This window comes from Melospiza melodia, chromosome 14 (genome assembly GCF_035770615.1).
Source record: "Melospiza melodia melodia isolate bMelMel2 chromosome 14, bMelMel2.pri, whole genome shotgun sequence".
Lineage (NCBI taxonomy): Eukaryota > Metazoa > Chordata > Aves > Passeriformes > Passerellidae > Melospiza > Melospiza melodia.
This window is the reverse complement of record NC_086207.1, coordinates 5,305,403-5,320,692: the sequence shown is the minus strand read 5'-3', so window position 1 is coordinate 5,320,692 and position 15,290 is coordinate 5,305,403. Positions and strand designations below refer to the sequence as shown.

Sequence of the window (15,290 nt, the reverse complement as noted above, 5' to 3'; positions counted from 1 at the left end):
GCTCTGGGCTCAGCAGTGCACTTTGGGGCTCTGGCCTGGGGCAAGCTCATCTGTTTGGGGTTGATGAGAGTCCCTTGCAATTCCCTGTCCCCAGGAGCCTTCTGCTGGGGGCTGCCTCTCTGCAGCCATAAACTCAGGTCTGTAGCCTGGTTCTGAGAGGCTCCTGCCCTGGGAATGAGCACTGTCACCTTCCCTGTCACTTCTGTGGCAGCTGTCAGCAATCAGGAATGGAGTCCCTGGGTCACCGTCCGTGGTGGGGGAAGGTGGGGCAGCCAAGGGCCAGCCCAGAGTGTGAGAGCACCCGTGTGCCTATGGGGTGACAGCACGGGGAGGCGGCAACGGGACCTGAACCTCCAGGATCCCGGGCAGGGGGACCTGGAACCTCCGGGATCCCGGGCAGGGGGACCTGGAACCTCCGGGAGCCTCCGGGCGGCGCTGGGAGAGCGGCGGGGCCGGGACCCTGCGCTGCCCACAACGGCCACACGGTGGCGCTGTCCGGCCGCGCAGCGCGGTCCTGCGGGACGGGAACGGAGCGGGAATGGAGCGGGAATGCAATGGGAATGAGGGAACGGAGCGGGAATGGGGAATAGAGCGGGAATGGGGAATAGAGCGGGAATGGGGAATAGAGCGGGAATGAGGGAATGGAGCGGGAATGGGGAATGGAGCGGGAATGGGGAATAGAGCGGGAATGGGGAACGGAGCGGGAATGGGGAATGGAGCGGGACAGGGAATGGAGCGGGAATGGGGAATAGAGCGGGAATGGGGAATAGAGCGGGAATGGGGAATAGAGCGGGACAGGGAATGGAGCGGGAATGGGGAATGGAGAGGGAATGAGGGGATGGAGCGGGAATGGGGAATAGAGCGGGAATGGGGAGTGGAGCGGGAATGAGGGAATGGAGCGGGAATGGGGAGTGGAGCGGGAATGAGGGAATGGAGCGGGAATGAGGGAATGGAGCGGGAATGGAGGGAGAATGAGGGAATGGAGCGGGAATGGGGAATGGAGCGGGAATGGAGAGGGAATGAGGGGATGGAGCGGGAATGGGGAATGGAGCGGGAATGAGGGAATGGAGCGGGAATGGGGAATGGAGCGGGAATGGGGAATGGAGCGGGAATGAGGGAATACAGAGGGACAGAGGGAATGGAGAGGGACACAGGGAATGGAGTGGAAATGAGGGGATGGAGCGGGAATGGAGGGAGAATGAGGGAACGGAGCGGGAATGAAGGAATGGAGCGGGACACAGGGAATGGAGCGGGACACAGGGAATGACCCAGGGCAACATGAATGACCCGGAGCAGTGGGAATGACCTCCTGGCCCATGCCTGTGTCCGTGTCCATGCCTGTGCCAGCCCTGCCCACCACCCCTCCCCAGCAGGACCTTCCCAGTGCCCACATCCTGGGTATCCATAGGATGAGGGCACAGCAGGGATGCCCTGCAGGCCCCTCAGCCCAACTCCTCTCACCAGCCCCTTTCTCCATCACACTCCTGCAGGGAGAGCAGCCACAGGGACACGGGCTGTGTTTTATTAGGGTGGGTGGGGGCCAGCCAAGGGTGCCACTACTGTGCCCTGCGGGCCATCAGCATCTCCCGGATGTTGTCCTCTGCCTCCTTCACGCTCCGCTCCAGGTACGACTTCTTCTGCTGCAAGGCAGAAACCAGAGGTAAGTCAGGATCCCCCCAGCCCTGTCAGCACAAACCTGGGCACCAGGGCCCAAAGCCACCCAGCAGAGCTGTGGGTGCTGGCTGGGGCACCCACCACACTGCAGGGTGGGGACAGAGCAGTTACTCCCAGAGGCACAGGCACAGAGCAACGTCTACACAGACTGAATTTTGTTCCCCCCTGAAACCTCAGGGCTGCAAAAAGTGGGAGCCATGAACGTCAGCAAGGAAGGAAATCAAACCAGATCCTGTAACTCTTGAACCTATAAGCTTCCTTATGGAGACACAGCAAAAGCCTCTCCTTGGGCACAAAAGGTTCTTTTTCCCAGCTGGGCCATTTTCTAACCCTGTATCTTCCTTTCTATCAGCAATTCCCTGGCATCATCACCAAGTACGTGTTTCCTTAATCATCTGTAATTAGGCTGGGCTTGGCAGGGAAGCAGCCCCAAGCCGTGCATCCCCAGATAGGAATTCAGTGTGCAGCGTTTTTCCTGCTGGTCTGGGTGCTCCTCTGTGGCTGGAAAAATCAGCCCTTGGCTCTTTGGACTATTTTCTCTGGGTTTCCAAACAACAGACACAACAGTCTCCTCCAGCCTTGCTGTGAGCTCAGGCTCCCCATGCTGCCCATGTAAAGCCCTGCCCTGGGCCATGCCAGCTCCCACTGAGCACTGGCAGGGTTGGCATTGAATTCCAGGAGTCCAGGCCTCCACCCAGAGCATCCTGCCAGAGTCACCAGTGCCAGGAGCCCAGTACAGCAGTGCCCCCAAAGCCCACCCAAACCAAGGACAGGTGAAGGGCAGGAACTGCCCTGAGAGCCTCACCCTGATTTCTGTGAGCGCATGGGACTTGGAATGCTGAAAATGCATTAGGCCGTGGAGCAGTCCTGCTGCCAGCACTGCCCCTCTGTCCCCCTGCTGTGGCACAGCTGCACACAGCTGGAATGGCCCTGCCATGAGGACATCTCCCCCAGCCCTGCTTCTAAAGGCTGAAGGGTTTGTAGTCAAATCCTAAAGGCTGCTCCTGACAGCTAGGGCTGGGGTTATGGCCCAGGGCTCCTTGTCCCTCTCCCTGCTCCCAGGCACGTGGGGTCTCTTTCATTGACAGGAAATGCTTTTGAGGAAACCACAGGGAGAAGAGCAGCCACAGGTTCCCACTGCCAGTGACTCAGTGACACAGAGCAGGACTCTGTCACCGCCACGCTGTCCCCACGCTGCCACACAGACGTCGAGGGATTTCCCACAGAGGGAACTGAGTCTGAGGGCAGCAAGAGGACACAGGCCCAAAAAACCCTTGTGGCTCAAAGCTTCACCTCATTCTGCTGACCAGAGGAGAGTGGCAGCAGCAGAGCTGCCTTGTAGGGGGTCATTTTTTACTAAAGCTTTTTCTTAACACTTAAATTAGTGCATGAAATGGTCCTGCCCTCCTGCCCCTGTCTCCTGTTCCCACCAGGCAGGAGGAGACAGCTCCAGAGAGCAGCTCTCCACAGACACACTGTCCAGCAGGAGTGGGAGAGCCCAAGAGAATTTCACACATCCCATCAGGAAGCCTTGCTGGTGCCTGTGAGAGCCCCACCTCCATGAGGACAAGGGACCCTGACACAGTAGAGGAGCACCCACACATGTACCCACACTGCCCACCCCTGCACAGTGACAGGCTCTGCCCTCCCTGTGGCAAAGGGCCTGGGTTTAAGGCCATTTCTGCACTTAGGCAGTCCCAGGGAAGGCAGGATTCGGGGAATTTTTCTTTACCTCAATGACTCTCCTTAGTCACCTAACTTCCGAGGCACAAGAATCTGGGCTGGTCCCAGCACTTTTACTCCCTCCCAGAAGCAGCTTCCAGAGTGCCATTCTGGGCTCCAGGAGCATCCTTTGAGCATCAAGGGGAGCCCTGCACGCACAGCCAGGGGCTGCAAACACCCTGAGCTGTCCTGCAGCCAGGCAGGAGCCGGGGCTGGCTCCCACTCCAGCCCACAGCCCGGATCACAGATCACAGACGGGCGCCACATTTTCCTAGACACGTGGCAGAAACGAGGTGTTTGTTCCCCAGGAAGGGGAACTGCAGCCTGGGCTCTGCTTCAGTCGTCACCAGAGCAGGGGCAGGAGGCTGCTGCAAACCCCTCCTCGCTGCCATTACCGGGGTCTAGACAGGAAACTCCGTGTCTCCCAGGGAGCAGCACTGAGCGAGCGGCTGACACACGCTCTGCCTACTCACCCCGAGCCCGAGACACAGCACAGCTCTGAAGTCAGGCTGGAGGCTGTTCCGGTCCAGCCAGACCTGCCAGGCTGGTGGGATCTGTTCCTGGACACCTCCCTGCATCCCCAACCCCACCTCCAGCTCATTTGCACTCCCAGCCCGAGTTAACCCTTTGTCCTCTGAGCCCTGCTTGGGGCCAGCCTGTGGCTGCTGTGCACCAGCTGATGCATTCCCCTGGCAAAGTGTGTTTGCTGCTCCAGGAGCTCATCCTCTGCTACCTGTGCCATGGCAAGTGCAGCCTGTGGCAATTCCCAGGGCAACGTCAAAACTGCACTGCTGGTTTTGGTCCCTTGTGAAACCAAAGGTGGCTGCTGCCCTCTGAAGCCTCTGCTTTCACTCCTACAGCTGTGGCTCCAGTGCTCACCAGTCAGGAGCCCAGGGGCACATGGCAGCACGCTGACCCTGCACCACCAGCTTTGGTGGCTGCATGACCTGTGAGCTGCTGACCCACAACTCCTACTCACCACACTACTGCCCTGAACTGCCCTCACCTTCTCCCTGCTCCTGTGGGTCCCTGGACAGGTAAGGTGGGTGCCCAAACCAGCCCCAGATGCCACTGCCTGAGCCACAGAGCTCCAGGGAAGAACAGAGAAAGGGGAGAGGCTTTGAGAAGGCAGCAGGGAGAAGTTGCCCCATGACACTGAGCTCCCAGAAAAGCCCCAGCTTCCGGCTGCCAGCAGGGCCAGGCTCCACAGGAGGCTGGGCAGTGCCCCTGGCGTGCTGCTGTCCCCCTGCAGTGTCACCAGGAGTGTGGCAATGCAGGAAACAGCTGGTGTGTCAGCCAAGGGCTCCAACTGCAGCAAGGGGCTGGTTCCTGCTGGTTCACAGCTCCTGTCTAGAGAATTATTCTACAAAACTCTCTTGTGGGGTGGTACTGAAACTTATTTCAGAGGAACAGCCTCTGATCAACACTGGCAGGCCCTGGCAGCTCCCCCGCTGCCAGAGAAAGGCCAGTGTGTTCCCATGACCCAGGCACAGTCACTCACACAGGGATGAGCCAGGGCTGCAGGTCCTGTCAGCACTGCAGAATCCTCTCCCCCACAGAGCAAGGAAGGGGAGCTGGAGGCTGCACAGGACAGGCTGCGTGGGAATGGAGCAGATTTGCAGCTACAGGATTCCAGGTGGACAGCACGCTTCCAAAACTGACCTGATCCAGCCCAGGACATGCTCCTGCATCCTCATTTCTTCCTGCCACAGGCCACCCACCAGTTCTCATCCACTCTCTCCTCTGTGTGACACCCCCTGATCCCCTTCTGCCCCACACAGAAAGGGCTCAGCCACCTGCACTGGGACACGAGACCAGCACACAGCCACTGCCACAGCCCAGTGAGCTCTGGGCCACCTGCACGGCACTGACAGGGTGCAAACCCACAGAGGATGGTCCCAAAAGCCAGTGCAGCCAATTGCCTCCCAGCCTGGTTTCCTAATTCCTTCAAGCTAATACCACTCCCAACAACAGTTCCTTCCCCAGGCAGGAAGGGCTGCAGCACTTGGGAACAAGACAAACCACAGCCCTGATGATCTGTCTCAAAACTAGCCCCAAAGGAAGTGTTCTCACCTAAATCTGCTTTCTGGAAACACAACTGCCATACTAATAGCTGTCTGGCACCAGGATGGAGGGCAAGATCCCTCCTTGGGCAGCAGAGCCAATCCCACCAGCTGGGCCTGCCAGCACATCCAGGGGGCTCAGAAACTGGAGTTTGCACCTCTCCTACCCCTGAGTATAGATGTATCACCAACCTGGCCCATATTCTCCTCTGCCAGCTCTCAGGAGCCTTTTCCACTTCCAAGGCTTCCTGCAGCCTTCCTAAAAAAGGTGTGCAGGGCAAAGGGTGTGTGTGGTTCAGCGCAGCTACACAGACTAAAAACACTGGAGGTGCACCCAAAATGGGACTGAGCACTCAGGCAATGCACATCCATCTCCCATGAACCCTTCCCAGAGGAATGGCTGTCCAGCTGACAGCTCCACAGGCTGAGCTGCAGGGCCTGGCAGGGAAGGCAGCACCAGCCCCAGGAGGAGAAGGGAGGTCAGGGCATTGGTGGGATGCAATGCCCACTGCCAACACATTTCCAGACACCCATGGGGGGCTGCAGGCGATGGCTTTGGGGTTCCACCAGCCCTGTGGCAGCTGCTGTAGGAAGTGCAGACTCCTGGAAGCACCAGCTGGGCTGGCCCCAGCCTGGGGGAGTGCAGGCAGCACCACAAGCCAGCCCTGGCTGTGCATGCTCCTCACCAAGGTGTGCTGGCGTGCCCAGCTGTGCCCTGGCACGGGTGGCTGCAGCCAAACAACCTCAGAGGACTCGCCCTGGCACCACCCCGGGCAGCCCTCCCTGCCCTTCAGTCCCCATCAGAGCAGTGCTGCTCCCTGAGCAGCTCCGTGCTGTTTGCTTTTGGCAGCAGCTATGGAAAGACTCGATTGAATGCAAATACAATTCCAGCTCACACCCTGAAGAAGAAAAGGAGCTGTGGTTAACAGAAGTGGCCCGTGGCCTTTTGACACGGCAGGAGTCACCTCCTGCTCCAGCCTCCAGCCTCCACCTCCGCTCCCATTGCATCACAGTGCTGCTGCTGGAGAGGCCCGAGCTGCTCAGCGTGACGCACCGGACCTGGCATTCCTGGCAGATTAAAGAGCCAGCATCCACAGATTCCACAGCGAGAGAAAACTATTAATCAGCTTTTCTTGGATGGGCTTTTGATGATCAAAGCACTGTCTTCCCCCCAGCACTGTGATTCAGACTCCTGTGCCTTCAGGGAGAGCGGCTCGGCCGCTGCCAGCCCCGCGTGTGGCAGGGCCTTGGCTCCAGCCGGGGGCTCCGTGGATCAGGGGACAGCATTGTCACCCATCCCAAGAGCCCAAACACCCTGTGCTCCTAGAGAACAGACACAGCAGCCCTGCCCATCCATGCTGCCATGCCCTCCCCCTCACAGGTGAGCTTCCTGTGTCAAGTCATGGTTTATCATTCAACATCGACTTTTGCTCTTCAAATTCCACTCCTCTCACGTCACCTCTGCAAATGAAAGAAAGCTTCAACCCCTGACCTGCAAACACAGATTTGCTTAAGCCCAAACAAAAATGTTTCCATGGAGATTTTAGGATCTAGTATTGGAACATGCCTATTCATTTCAGCCTGTTCTTTTTTTCCCCATTTTCGTTTTTCAAAGTGTTTTTCTATGAACTTGTTTTACACCCAACTTGTGAGGACAAAACAAGCTGGCAGGTCCCTTCCCAGAGAATATCTCCCTTCCCAAGGCTCTCAGCATGCTTGGCTACCAGCCATCAGATTCTGGCATCCCACTCTCACACTCAGAAGGCTTCCATTGAGGAACACTGCAGTCCTCAGGCGTGATGCAGTGCCTCAAACAGGAGCCCTGAGACAACTCATCCTGTGACACCTCAGCAACCCTGTGGCTAGCCAAGAACTTCTGTATCCCCCAAAGTCAACCCAAACCATTTTTGGCATTGCCTGAGGGCTCTGTGGGAAAGTGATCAGCAGATCCTGAGCTGGAGTTGGGAGCACATGGTTGACTGGAGATCTTCCCTGGAGGATGGCAAACTGTGCTGCCCGTGCACTGGGGGCCAGGCAGCAGCAGCCCAAGCTGCCCTCACTCTTGGGGCCTCCACTGCTGTTCAGGGGTTGCCAGTGCCCAAACTCCCTGTGGAGAGCAGCACTCCAAGCCCTGGCATGCACACCCCAGGGAAGGCAAACATTTTGGTCAGAGTAAGCTTGTGGCAGATGATGTGCTGAAGACACGTGGTCTGTTTATGGGATTTCACTCTGAACCCCCGAACAGGAAGGAGGTGAACCTGCTGAACAGCACCCAGCTGCTCCTGCTGCAGGAGAAGCTGAAAGAGTGGACACCAGCAAGGGGGTGGGGTAGGTCTGCAGGCAGCCCTACGCCCTGATGGGTCCACCCAGCACTGGTCCTCACCCAGCTGAACGCTGTGGCACATGTACACACTGGGAATTACTACTCTACAGCAACCACCAAATATTTAGATACACTTCAAGACTTTCCAAGCAGTTATTGCCTCAGGAAGTTGCCCAGAGTTTACTCAAGAATGAATGACCTGGAATAGGAAGGGAACCCAGCTGGTTTCTGACGACAGCTGCTGACAGAAGCGTGATGCCATATAGCAAAGAGGAGAAGTGATGATTCACCCTCTGCTTTTCCTCACCTCTTCCTTCCCCAAGGTAAAGGGGACCCACAGATCTATCTGGGTTAGAGTGTAGAAGACAAAACATCAAGCACACAACTACATTTGCCAACTCAAGAGAATCCTTACTAAAGAAAAGTAATGCAAAGCCACCATCATGTCATGGTGTGCTGATCCTACTGCAGCACAACCAGCTGGGCTTCCCCCATCATAACCTCGAGGAACATACTCTGAAAAAGCTGAGCTGGAAAAACCCCATTAACTTCCATTCTTGGTGCCTTCAAGAGAAGAAGGGGCAGAGAGCCAGGCTGCCTGCCAGCCTTTCTGCCCAATCCCAGCCTCGTGGCAGCAGCACTTCTCACAGATCCACTGTCTGAGCCACAGGACAGCACTTTCAGTAGAGATGGAGACAGCTGCTCTTGGTGAGTGGGAAATGATGGATCATTCCAGTGAACTCCTGCACCCTAGCCTGATGTGAACCACTACAAAAGCAAGTCGATGAGAACCTTTCAATAGGTGGCAGCAGAAATGTATTATCAACCCAAGGGATTCCTTTAGGGACACCCCCTCTTGGCACAATTCCCCATTCAGAGCAGTTTCCAGGAGTACACTGCTCCAGGCTGGATACTGCACCCTAACCAGGCTATGACAGCAGAGTCAGGTCAAACAGAGAGCTTGGGGAGGGGAAACTCACTCAGCTCCTGAAACCCCCACGTTGTGTTTCGGCGGAAGCGTCCCTCACCAAAGCCTCTTGCAAAACGTGGTAAGTTCCCCATCCCTGTGCCTCAGTTTCTGTGGTCCTGCAGAGCTGGTGTGGCTCATCAGGATCCCTCCTGGCAGTAGGACTTTTGCAAAACCATACCACACCTTTTCAGCTCTTGCAGTCCTGGCCAAGCGAGGCCACTTGAAAAGAAAAATCATTTCCATACATTTCAAAGACAAATCAGCAACAAGAAGTCGGTGTCAACCCCCACCTAGGCAGCATCCCCCTGCTCAGTTCAGACAGCCCTGGGCTCAGAGCAGCCACATGGCCACCTCCAAGGCACGAGGGACAGAGCAGGGGTGAGCCAGCAGTGGGGACAGCAGGAAGCATGACGGTGAGGGCTGCCCTGCATACCTGGGAGCAAGGTGTGGCTTTGTACAGCTGACTCAGGGCTGGGTCAGGGCTCCAACAGGCAGCAGCATGCTTTCCAAATAATCGTTTCCTGTTCTCCCCAGGCGAGATGGAGGAGGAGATGGAAGCAGGCTGAAGGTTTATCAGGCACAGATAATCCCCCTCCCCAGAGCTGCTTGGCACAAAGGCAGCCAGGAGCCACTGCAGGGGCCTGGTGACTAAGGGAAGGACAGCAGTGCTGGGTTTGTGACTAATTATTACTCATGCAAGAAGGAATTTGGAGAGGGACCCACATTCAGCTCAGCTCGTTGCTTGGGATACTTCTGCAGCCATAAGCACAAAGGAGAGCTTTGACAATGAATCAGACCCTGCTTTAAAATGAAAGACTTATCAACCAACTTGGTGTTAAAATGATTTCAGTGGAACCATAAAGGCAGCTTAATGCTAATCAGAGGAAACAAACCATGTTTTCAGGCTCAGATGAGTAAATGTAGGTTCCTGGATGGACAAAACCCTTTAGACACAGCAGCAGAAGTGGGTTTTTATTAATGCATGGTGTGTTTCACTTTCCTCTGAATTACAAAGGAATGTCAGTGGATTGGCAGGAGTTGCTTGAAAAGTTTTCTCTGTTAGGTTGTTGGGTTTTTCTTAAACAAGAATAATCCCCCCCCCCCCAAAAAAAAACCCATAAAACAAGTTCTCAGATGTCATTATTTTGAAAGCATGTCTATAACTAGCCTCTAAAGGACAACAACCCCCACATTAATTATCCACTTGCTTTTAAAATCTACAAATATCCACCCAAAAATACAGGTAGGAAGAGTGAAAGCAAAGTCAACAAATTCCAGTTCTTCCTTCATAAAGCCTTTGCCCTCTCAGCTGGTTTGTGTGCTTACTTTGCAGTCTGCAGTACAGGGAAGACTAACAAAGAATTACTAATTAAACAACTGCTTGCAAAAATCCGCGAGTTTGAAAACTTGTTGCAGTGAATGATTGCTCCAAATGAGAGATCCAGCCTTGCCACTGCATACCCACACACATGTGATGATATAAATACACGTCATTGCACTCAAATCAGCATTACCCACAACCATTCTTCACAAAAATGTGGTGGGACATTAGTTTTTATAAGCCAGCCCAGGCCTAAGGTGGCAGATGACCCCTCCAGAGAGCTGGGAATCCCCTTTCCCCTTTGAAATGTGAGAATTTATTTGCCTGTGCCTATAAGATTCCAACATCATGTTTTGCAACCAGTGACTTGTGCACTATTTAACACATGACAAGGTTCTTACACAATTTTCAAAGCAGAACATACTGTTATTTGATCTTTATCTAACAAATTTAACACGGGACTAAGAGCCAGCTTTTAAACAGATCCACCTCCTTCCCTGCAGATACTGAGGAACACTTGCTGCCTTTAAAATCTGCCAGGTGCTGGCTGCACACAGCTGATTTCCATCTGTCTGCAATGAAAGGTGACAGTCACACAACAGAGAAACACCCATGAAGTTCAGCTGTAAGAATACAATCCTTTTGCCACCCTCATTTTTGAGAAACAAGACAGACCTTGAGGCTTTAAACATTAAAAAGCAAGTGAAGTGAATGATTCCTCACAGCTGTGAGGGCCTGTTCTTCATGTAACCATCAGCAGAGTCAGTTTGGGGAACAGAAAGAATTAGAGAAGCATTAGCTATGCCCCAATTCCTCCAGCATTTACCTTAAATTGTGTGGCCCCAGTCCAATGTCAGAGGGCCTCTCCACAAAGCAGGATTTTGTGCTGGCAGCATTAGCTCTGTGTCCATTACACTCTCAACCTCCTCAGTGTTTTGTCATTTTTGAAGCCCATTTTTCTCATTGCTCAGAGTACCTTTCATTTCAAAAATCAGGAATGAGAACACAGATTCTCCTCCCTGTAAGACAGCCAGACCTATAGGGGAAAAAAATGAGCTTTGGCTACTCCCTTCTTCAAAACAAGGCTCTCATGGAGGGCAGAGCACTGGTAGCAGCCCTGCCCATGCAGGCTGTGCTCTGCTCTCCCATGGGAGTGCCTGTGGATGCTCCACAGCTGACAGGCAGGCAGCTGGACCACCCATGTCCTCAAAAAGCAAACTGAGCGTGCAGCTTTGCAGCCTGAAACAGAGGAGCAGCCCTCAGTGAGGGCACAGCCTCAGACATGGATGACAGCAGCCAAGAGAGCCAAGATGAAACACATTTCCCAGGAACGTCACCAAGTCCAAATGTCTGTGTCCAGAAGGACCTGCCCAGACAGCCACAGCTGCCTCTGACACCCAAAGCCATGCAAGATGCTGGGATTGGCCTGGCCTGGTCCTCACTGAACCTCATCCTCACCCGAACATCCACCATTTGTAGAGATCCCATAGCTTCCTCTTAAAATCCCCATGCAAGCCCAAATACTAATCCTACATCCTAAACTCACTTCCAAACTCCACCTGTCCCCACCTTAGGTGTCCTGCCTCCCTCTAGAGCAAGCAGAGGGACTGACCTTGCCTGTGAACACACAGGGAAATGAGGGACAACTTCAGCGACAACGTGTTTCAAACCCTGCTCCCGGTACGTGCGCTGATGCCAGCCACGGAATGAGGGAACAGCACCCTCATCCAAAGCAGAATCTGCTCCAGGCTGATGCACAGAGAGTTATTCTTGAGGCTTCCCCTCTCCAAAGCAAACAGGAGCATTCCTTATTTCCCCCTGGTTAGTTAAAAAGCCCACCACACATTCCTGGGCACTGGCCTACCCCAAGCAAACCATGTGATGAGAACTTCTGTGCCATAAAACCCTGGAAGAAACTGCTCCAACTTGGGAACGGCCTAACAATTGCTACCTTCTGGATGAGCATTTTGTGGCCTGCAAAGAGCACCACGAATCTCAAGAGACCTGTTTTCACATCGTTAAAGCCACCCACAGAATTGGCCTCCACGCTGAGGGTTTCAGTGAAGAATGAAGGGGAGTTGGAGCACGTTGGAGGCTGGGACCACACCGAGCAGGTCCATCCCAGCCATACCTGCCCCAGGCTGCAGCGCTTCTCCCCAGCCACACCTCACCTGCCAAAATCTCTGTTCCCACAGGGGCAGAAAACATTGCTGTGGCAACTGTCAGAGCCGACTCATCACAGGGGGGGCACCGCCACTGTGCCTCAGGGCTGCAGCAAAGCCATTTTAAAGCTCCCAGAAAAAGCAGATTAGAGAAATGGAAGCTGCAGCACGAGCAGGACTGTGCTCAGGCAACACAGTCAGTGCTCACCTTAAGGCATTTTAGTGCAGTCACTGTGTAACTTCACCAGCTTTGCAAACATCACCTGAGGCTTTAAACATGGAGCACAGCAGTGTTTGAGAGCACAGTGTTCCTTCCTCCACCAGGAAGGAGAGCAAAGACATTTTCTGCATGGGATAAGGAAATTGGACATGGTGTTTTATGGCTTGCATGAAGGATTTCTGAATTAGAAATCAAGCCTTTAGGTACAGCTCTCTTGATTATATTTTCTACTCCAGGCAGCCAGAGAAGAAACCAACCAACACTTTATCTCAGCAGCAGTAAACTTTCAGTCTCCCACAGGCATGTGAAAGAATTGCCTGGGAAACAAGCACACAGCTATGCTGTGGTCAGAGTTTCAAACCAAAATCCAATTCCCCCAGAAAGCTGCAGGTTGCTGTTGCCCTTTTCCCGAAGGAGCTAAATTCAGTGGCACACAGCAGACGGAGCTGCCCAGCAGAGCCTCCCCCTTATTTGTTATTTTTAGCAATTTAGTCTGACAACGCCTGACAACTAAACAAGCTGAATATAGCAGGAGAGAAGGGGACTATCAGATATTATCAGAGAAAGCACACAGTGATAATCACTTTCTCCACCCCTAATGAAGAATCAATTTTCCATGTCTTTATAACATCATAGAGTTTGTTCTTTTTAAAATGCCACATTTAAAAACAGAATCCATCTAGGGCTACAATGGAAACGGATAACATTTCCTGAAACAAAGCATTGTTCCACCCCTCACATATCATGTTTCCTTAAAAACAAGGGAAAAAAAACATTACTTGGTTTTTCTCCTAATACTGCACAAACATTGCTGAGCTAAAAAGAGTCTGTGCTCATCCCTTTAGAATGCTTTCAAAATAGATTTAACACATACCCCTTGTACCGTGAAACACAACAAGAATTTGATAGTATCAGGACTGGAAAAATCCAATCCTGCTAAGCAGGACGTGTCCCATGCCAGTGTGTGAGGGAGCTGATGGCACCAATCTCTGGAGGTTTGGGTAAACCCCACTGGCACAGCCTGCCAGCAGGCACAGCTACTGTGCCAGCAAGCCTGGGCAGTGTGTTTGGATTCCAAAGGATTAGATACAAGTTGTGAAGCTCAGAGAGCCACACAGGTGCATATGGAGTTGGCAGGCTGAGAACATTGGGGCTGTTCAGCCTGGAGTCGAGGAAACATCATAGCACCTTCCAGGACCTGAAGGGGCCTACAGGGAAGCTAGAGAGATACTCTCCAACAGGAACTGGAGTGACAGGACAAGGAACAATGGGTTCAAACTGAAAGAGAGGAAATTTAGAGGGGAAATTAGAAATTAGAAAGAAATTCTTTACTAATTGAGGATGGTGAAGCCCTGGCACAGGTAGCCCAGAAAAGCTGTGGCTACTTTATACCTGGAGAGACCTGGTCTAGTGGAAGGTGTCCCTGCCCATGGCAGAGATCTTTAAAGTCATCCAAACCTTTCAACAAAAACCATTCTATGATTATACATACATACATTATATATATATATATATATATATATATATACACACACATATACACTTAGATATATTAACATCCACACACAGCTTTAACAAGGAGAGTAAAGCTACCTTTGGTTTTCTTCAAGTTCTAACTGCATCATCCACACCCAGACCCCTTGGTGCTTTCAGAACACAGCTCACCAAGCATGTGTGTCCCAGCCAAGCTTTATTTTCCCAGCCCTTCACAAGGACAGGTATGGCTGTCCTTGCTGCAAGGAAGCCCAAACCAGCAGCATCCCATCAATTTTGCGATGCTGCCTGGAAAACCTGGAAAATTACAACGCACTGCTTGTAACAGTGGAGAAACCCATGAGAGAGAAGCAAGGGAATGACTGCAATCATGTACTGCAATGGAGAATGTCAGAGGGAGAAGAGAGACAAAACTCCTCACAGTTTTCAAAGTTCACTGGCAGTTGTGAATGCCAGCAAAACCAGCTCACACCTCTGAAGCAAATTAAAGACACATTTTTAGGAACAGGCAGCTGGAGATCTCCTTGCTATGCAGCTGGATGGATTTCCAGAAGAGCTCAGCAGTGAACCCAGCCCTCCTCTGCAAACTCCTCTGCAAACAGCACCAAGGTAGAGGGGAGAGCATTTCTCAGATTCAGAAATGTATCAAAAAATACACATTTCACAGTAATGTCATCATAGCAAAGCACAATTGCCTCGAGCTCAGCTATGTGAGTAATGAGATCAGCCCCGCCATAGGGTACTGGGGGATTACTCTGACCAGCCTGATTCAGCTGTGCCAAGTGAGAAATGTGAGTAAGTCACAAGGTAGTTAACAATGTAAAATATAAACCTAAGCTTTAAAACCCTTGCAGTTTTAATAATGAATGGAGAGATGTTTAACCTTTCTTGGTTGGATATTTATTTTACAACGATGTGGTGGAAGCACAAGGTCACAAAGTTTCACATTCTTTCCTGCTTGGGTCACAACTTGTTTTCAGGACAGCAAAATCCCCTGCTCCTGTGATAAGTGCTCTCTGAGTGTGACCCAGGTATTTCCCCTGAAATCTCAGTTTCCAGCAGTTGTCAGCTTGTCCTCTTCCATGGGGAATCCCAGGCCTAAGGAAAACCCTCTTCACAAAACTGCCACAGCCAGCTGGAAGGAGATCACTTAAAAGATGGACTTGAATGTTTACTTAACACAAACTTTTGAAAGTGTTGGCATTCTGAGCCCTACTACTCATGACTGAAAAGAAAAACCAACTCATGTGGCAACCACCTTTCTACTCCAACCACCTTTTGAGACAGTCTCAGTCAGTTTTGAGACTATTGCTGGAAACTTCAACTCAATGACCATAACCA

The 15,290-nt window shown here is 52.5% G+C and overlaps 1 protein-coding gene across 1 annotated transcript in view; it reads right to left on the bottom strand.

Annotated features, from left to right (window-relative positions):
* Positions 1-1,500: 1,500 nt before the first annotated feature.
* Positions 1,501-15,290, bottom strand: part of PFDN1 (prefoldin subunit 1) — a 32,052-nt gene continuing 18,262 nt past the window's right edge. The window contains exon 4 of the mRNA XM_063168535.1: positions 1,501-1,640. Within this exon, the coding sequence (XP_063024605.1) occupies positions 1,557-1,640 (84 nt within the window). The 3' untranslated portion in view covers positions 1,501-1,556. The remainder of the gene's footprint in view (positions 1,641-15,290) is intronic.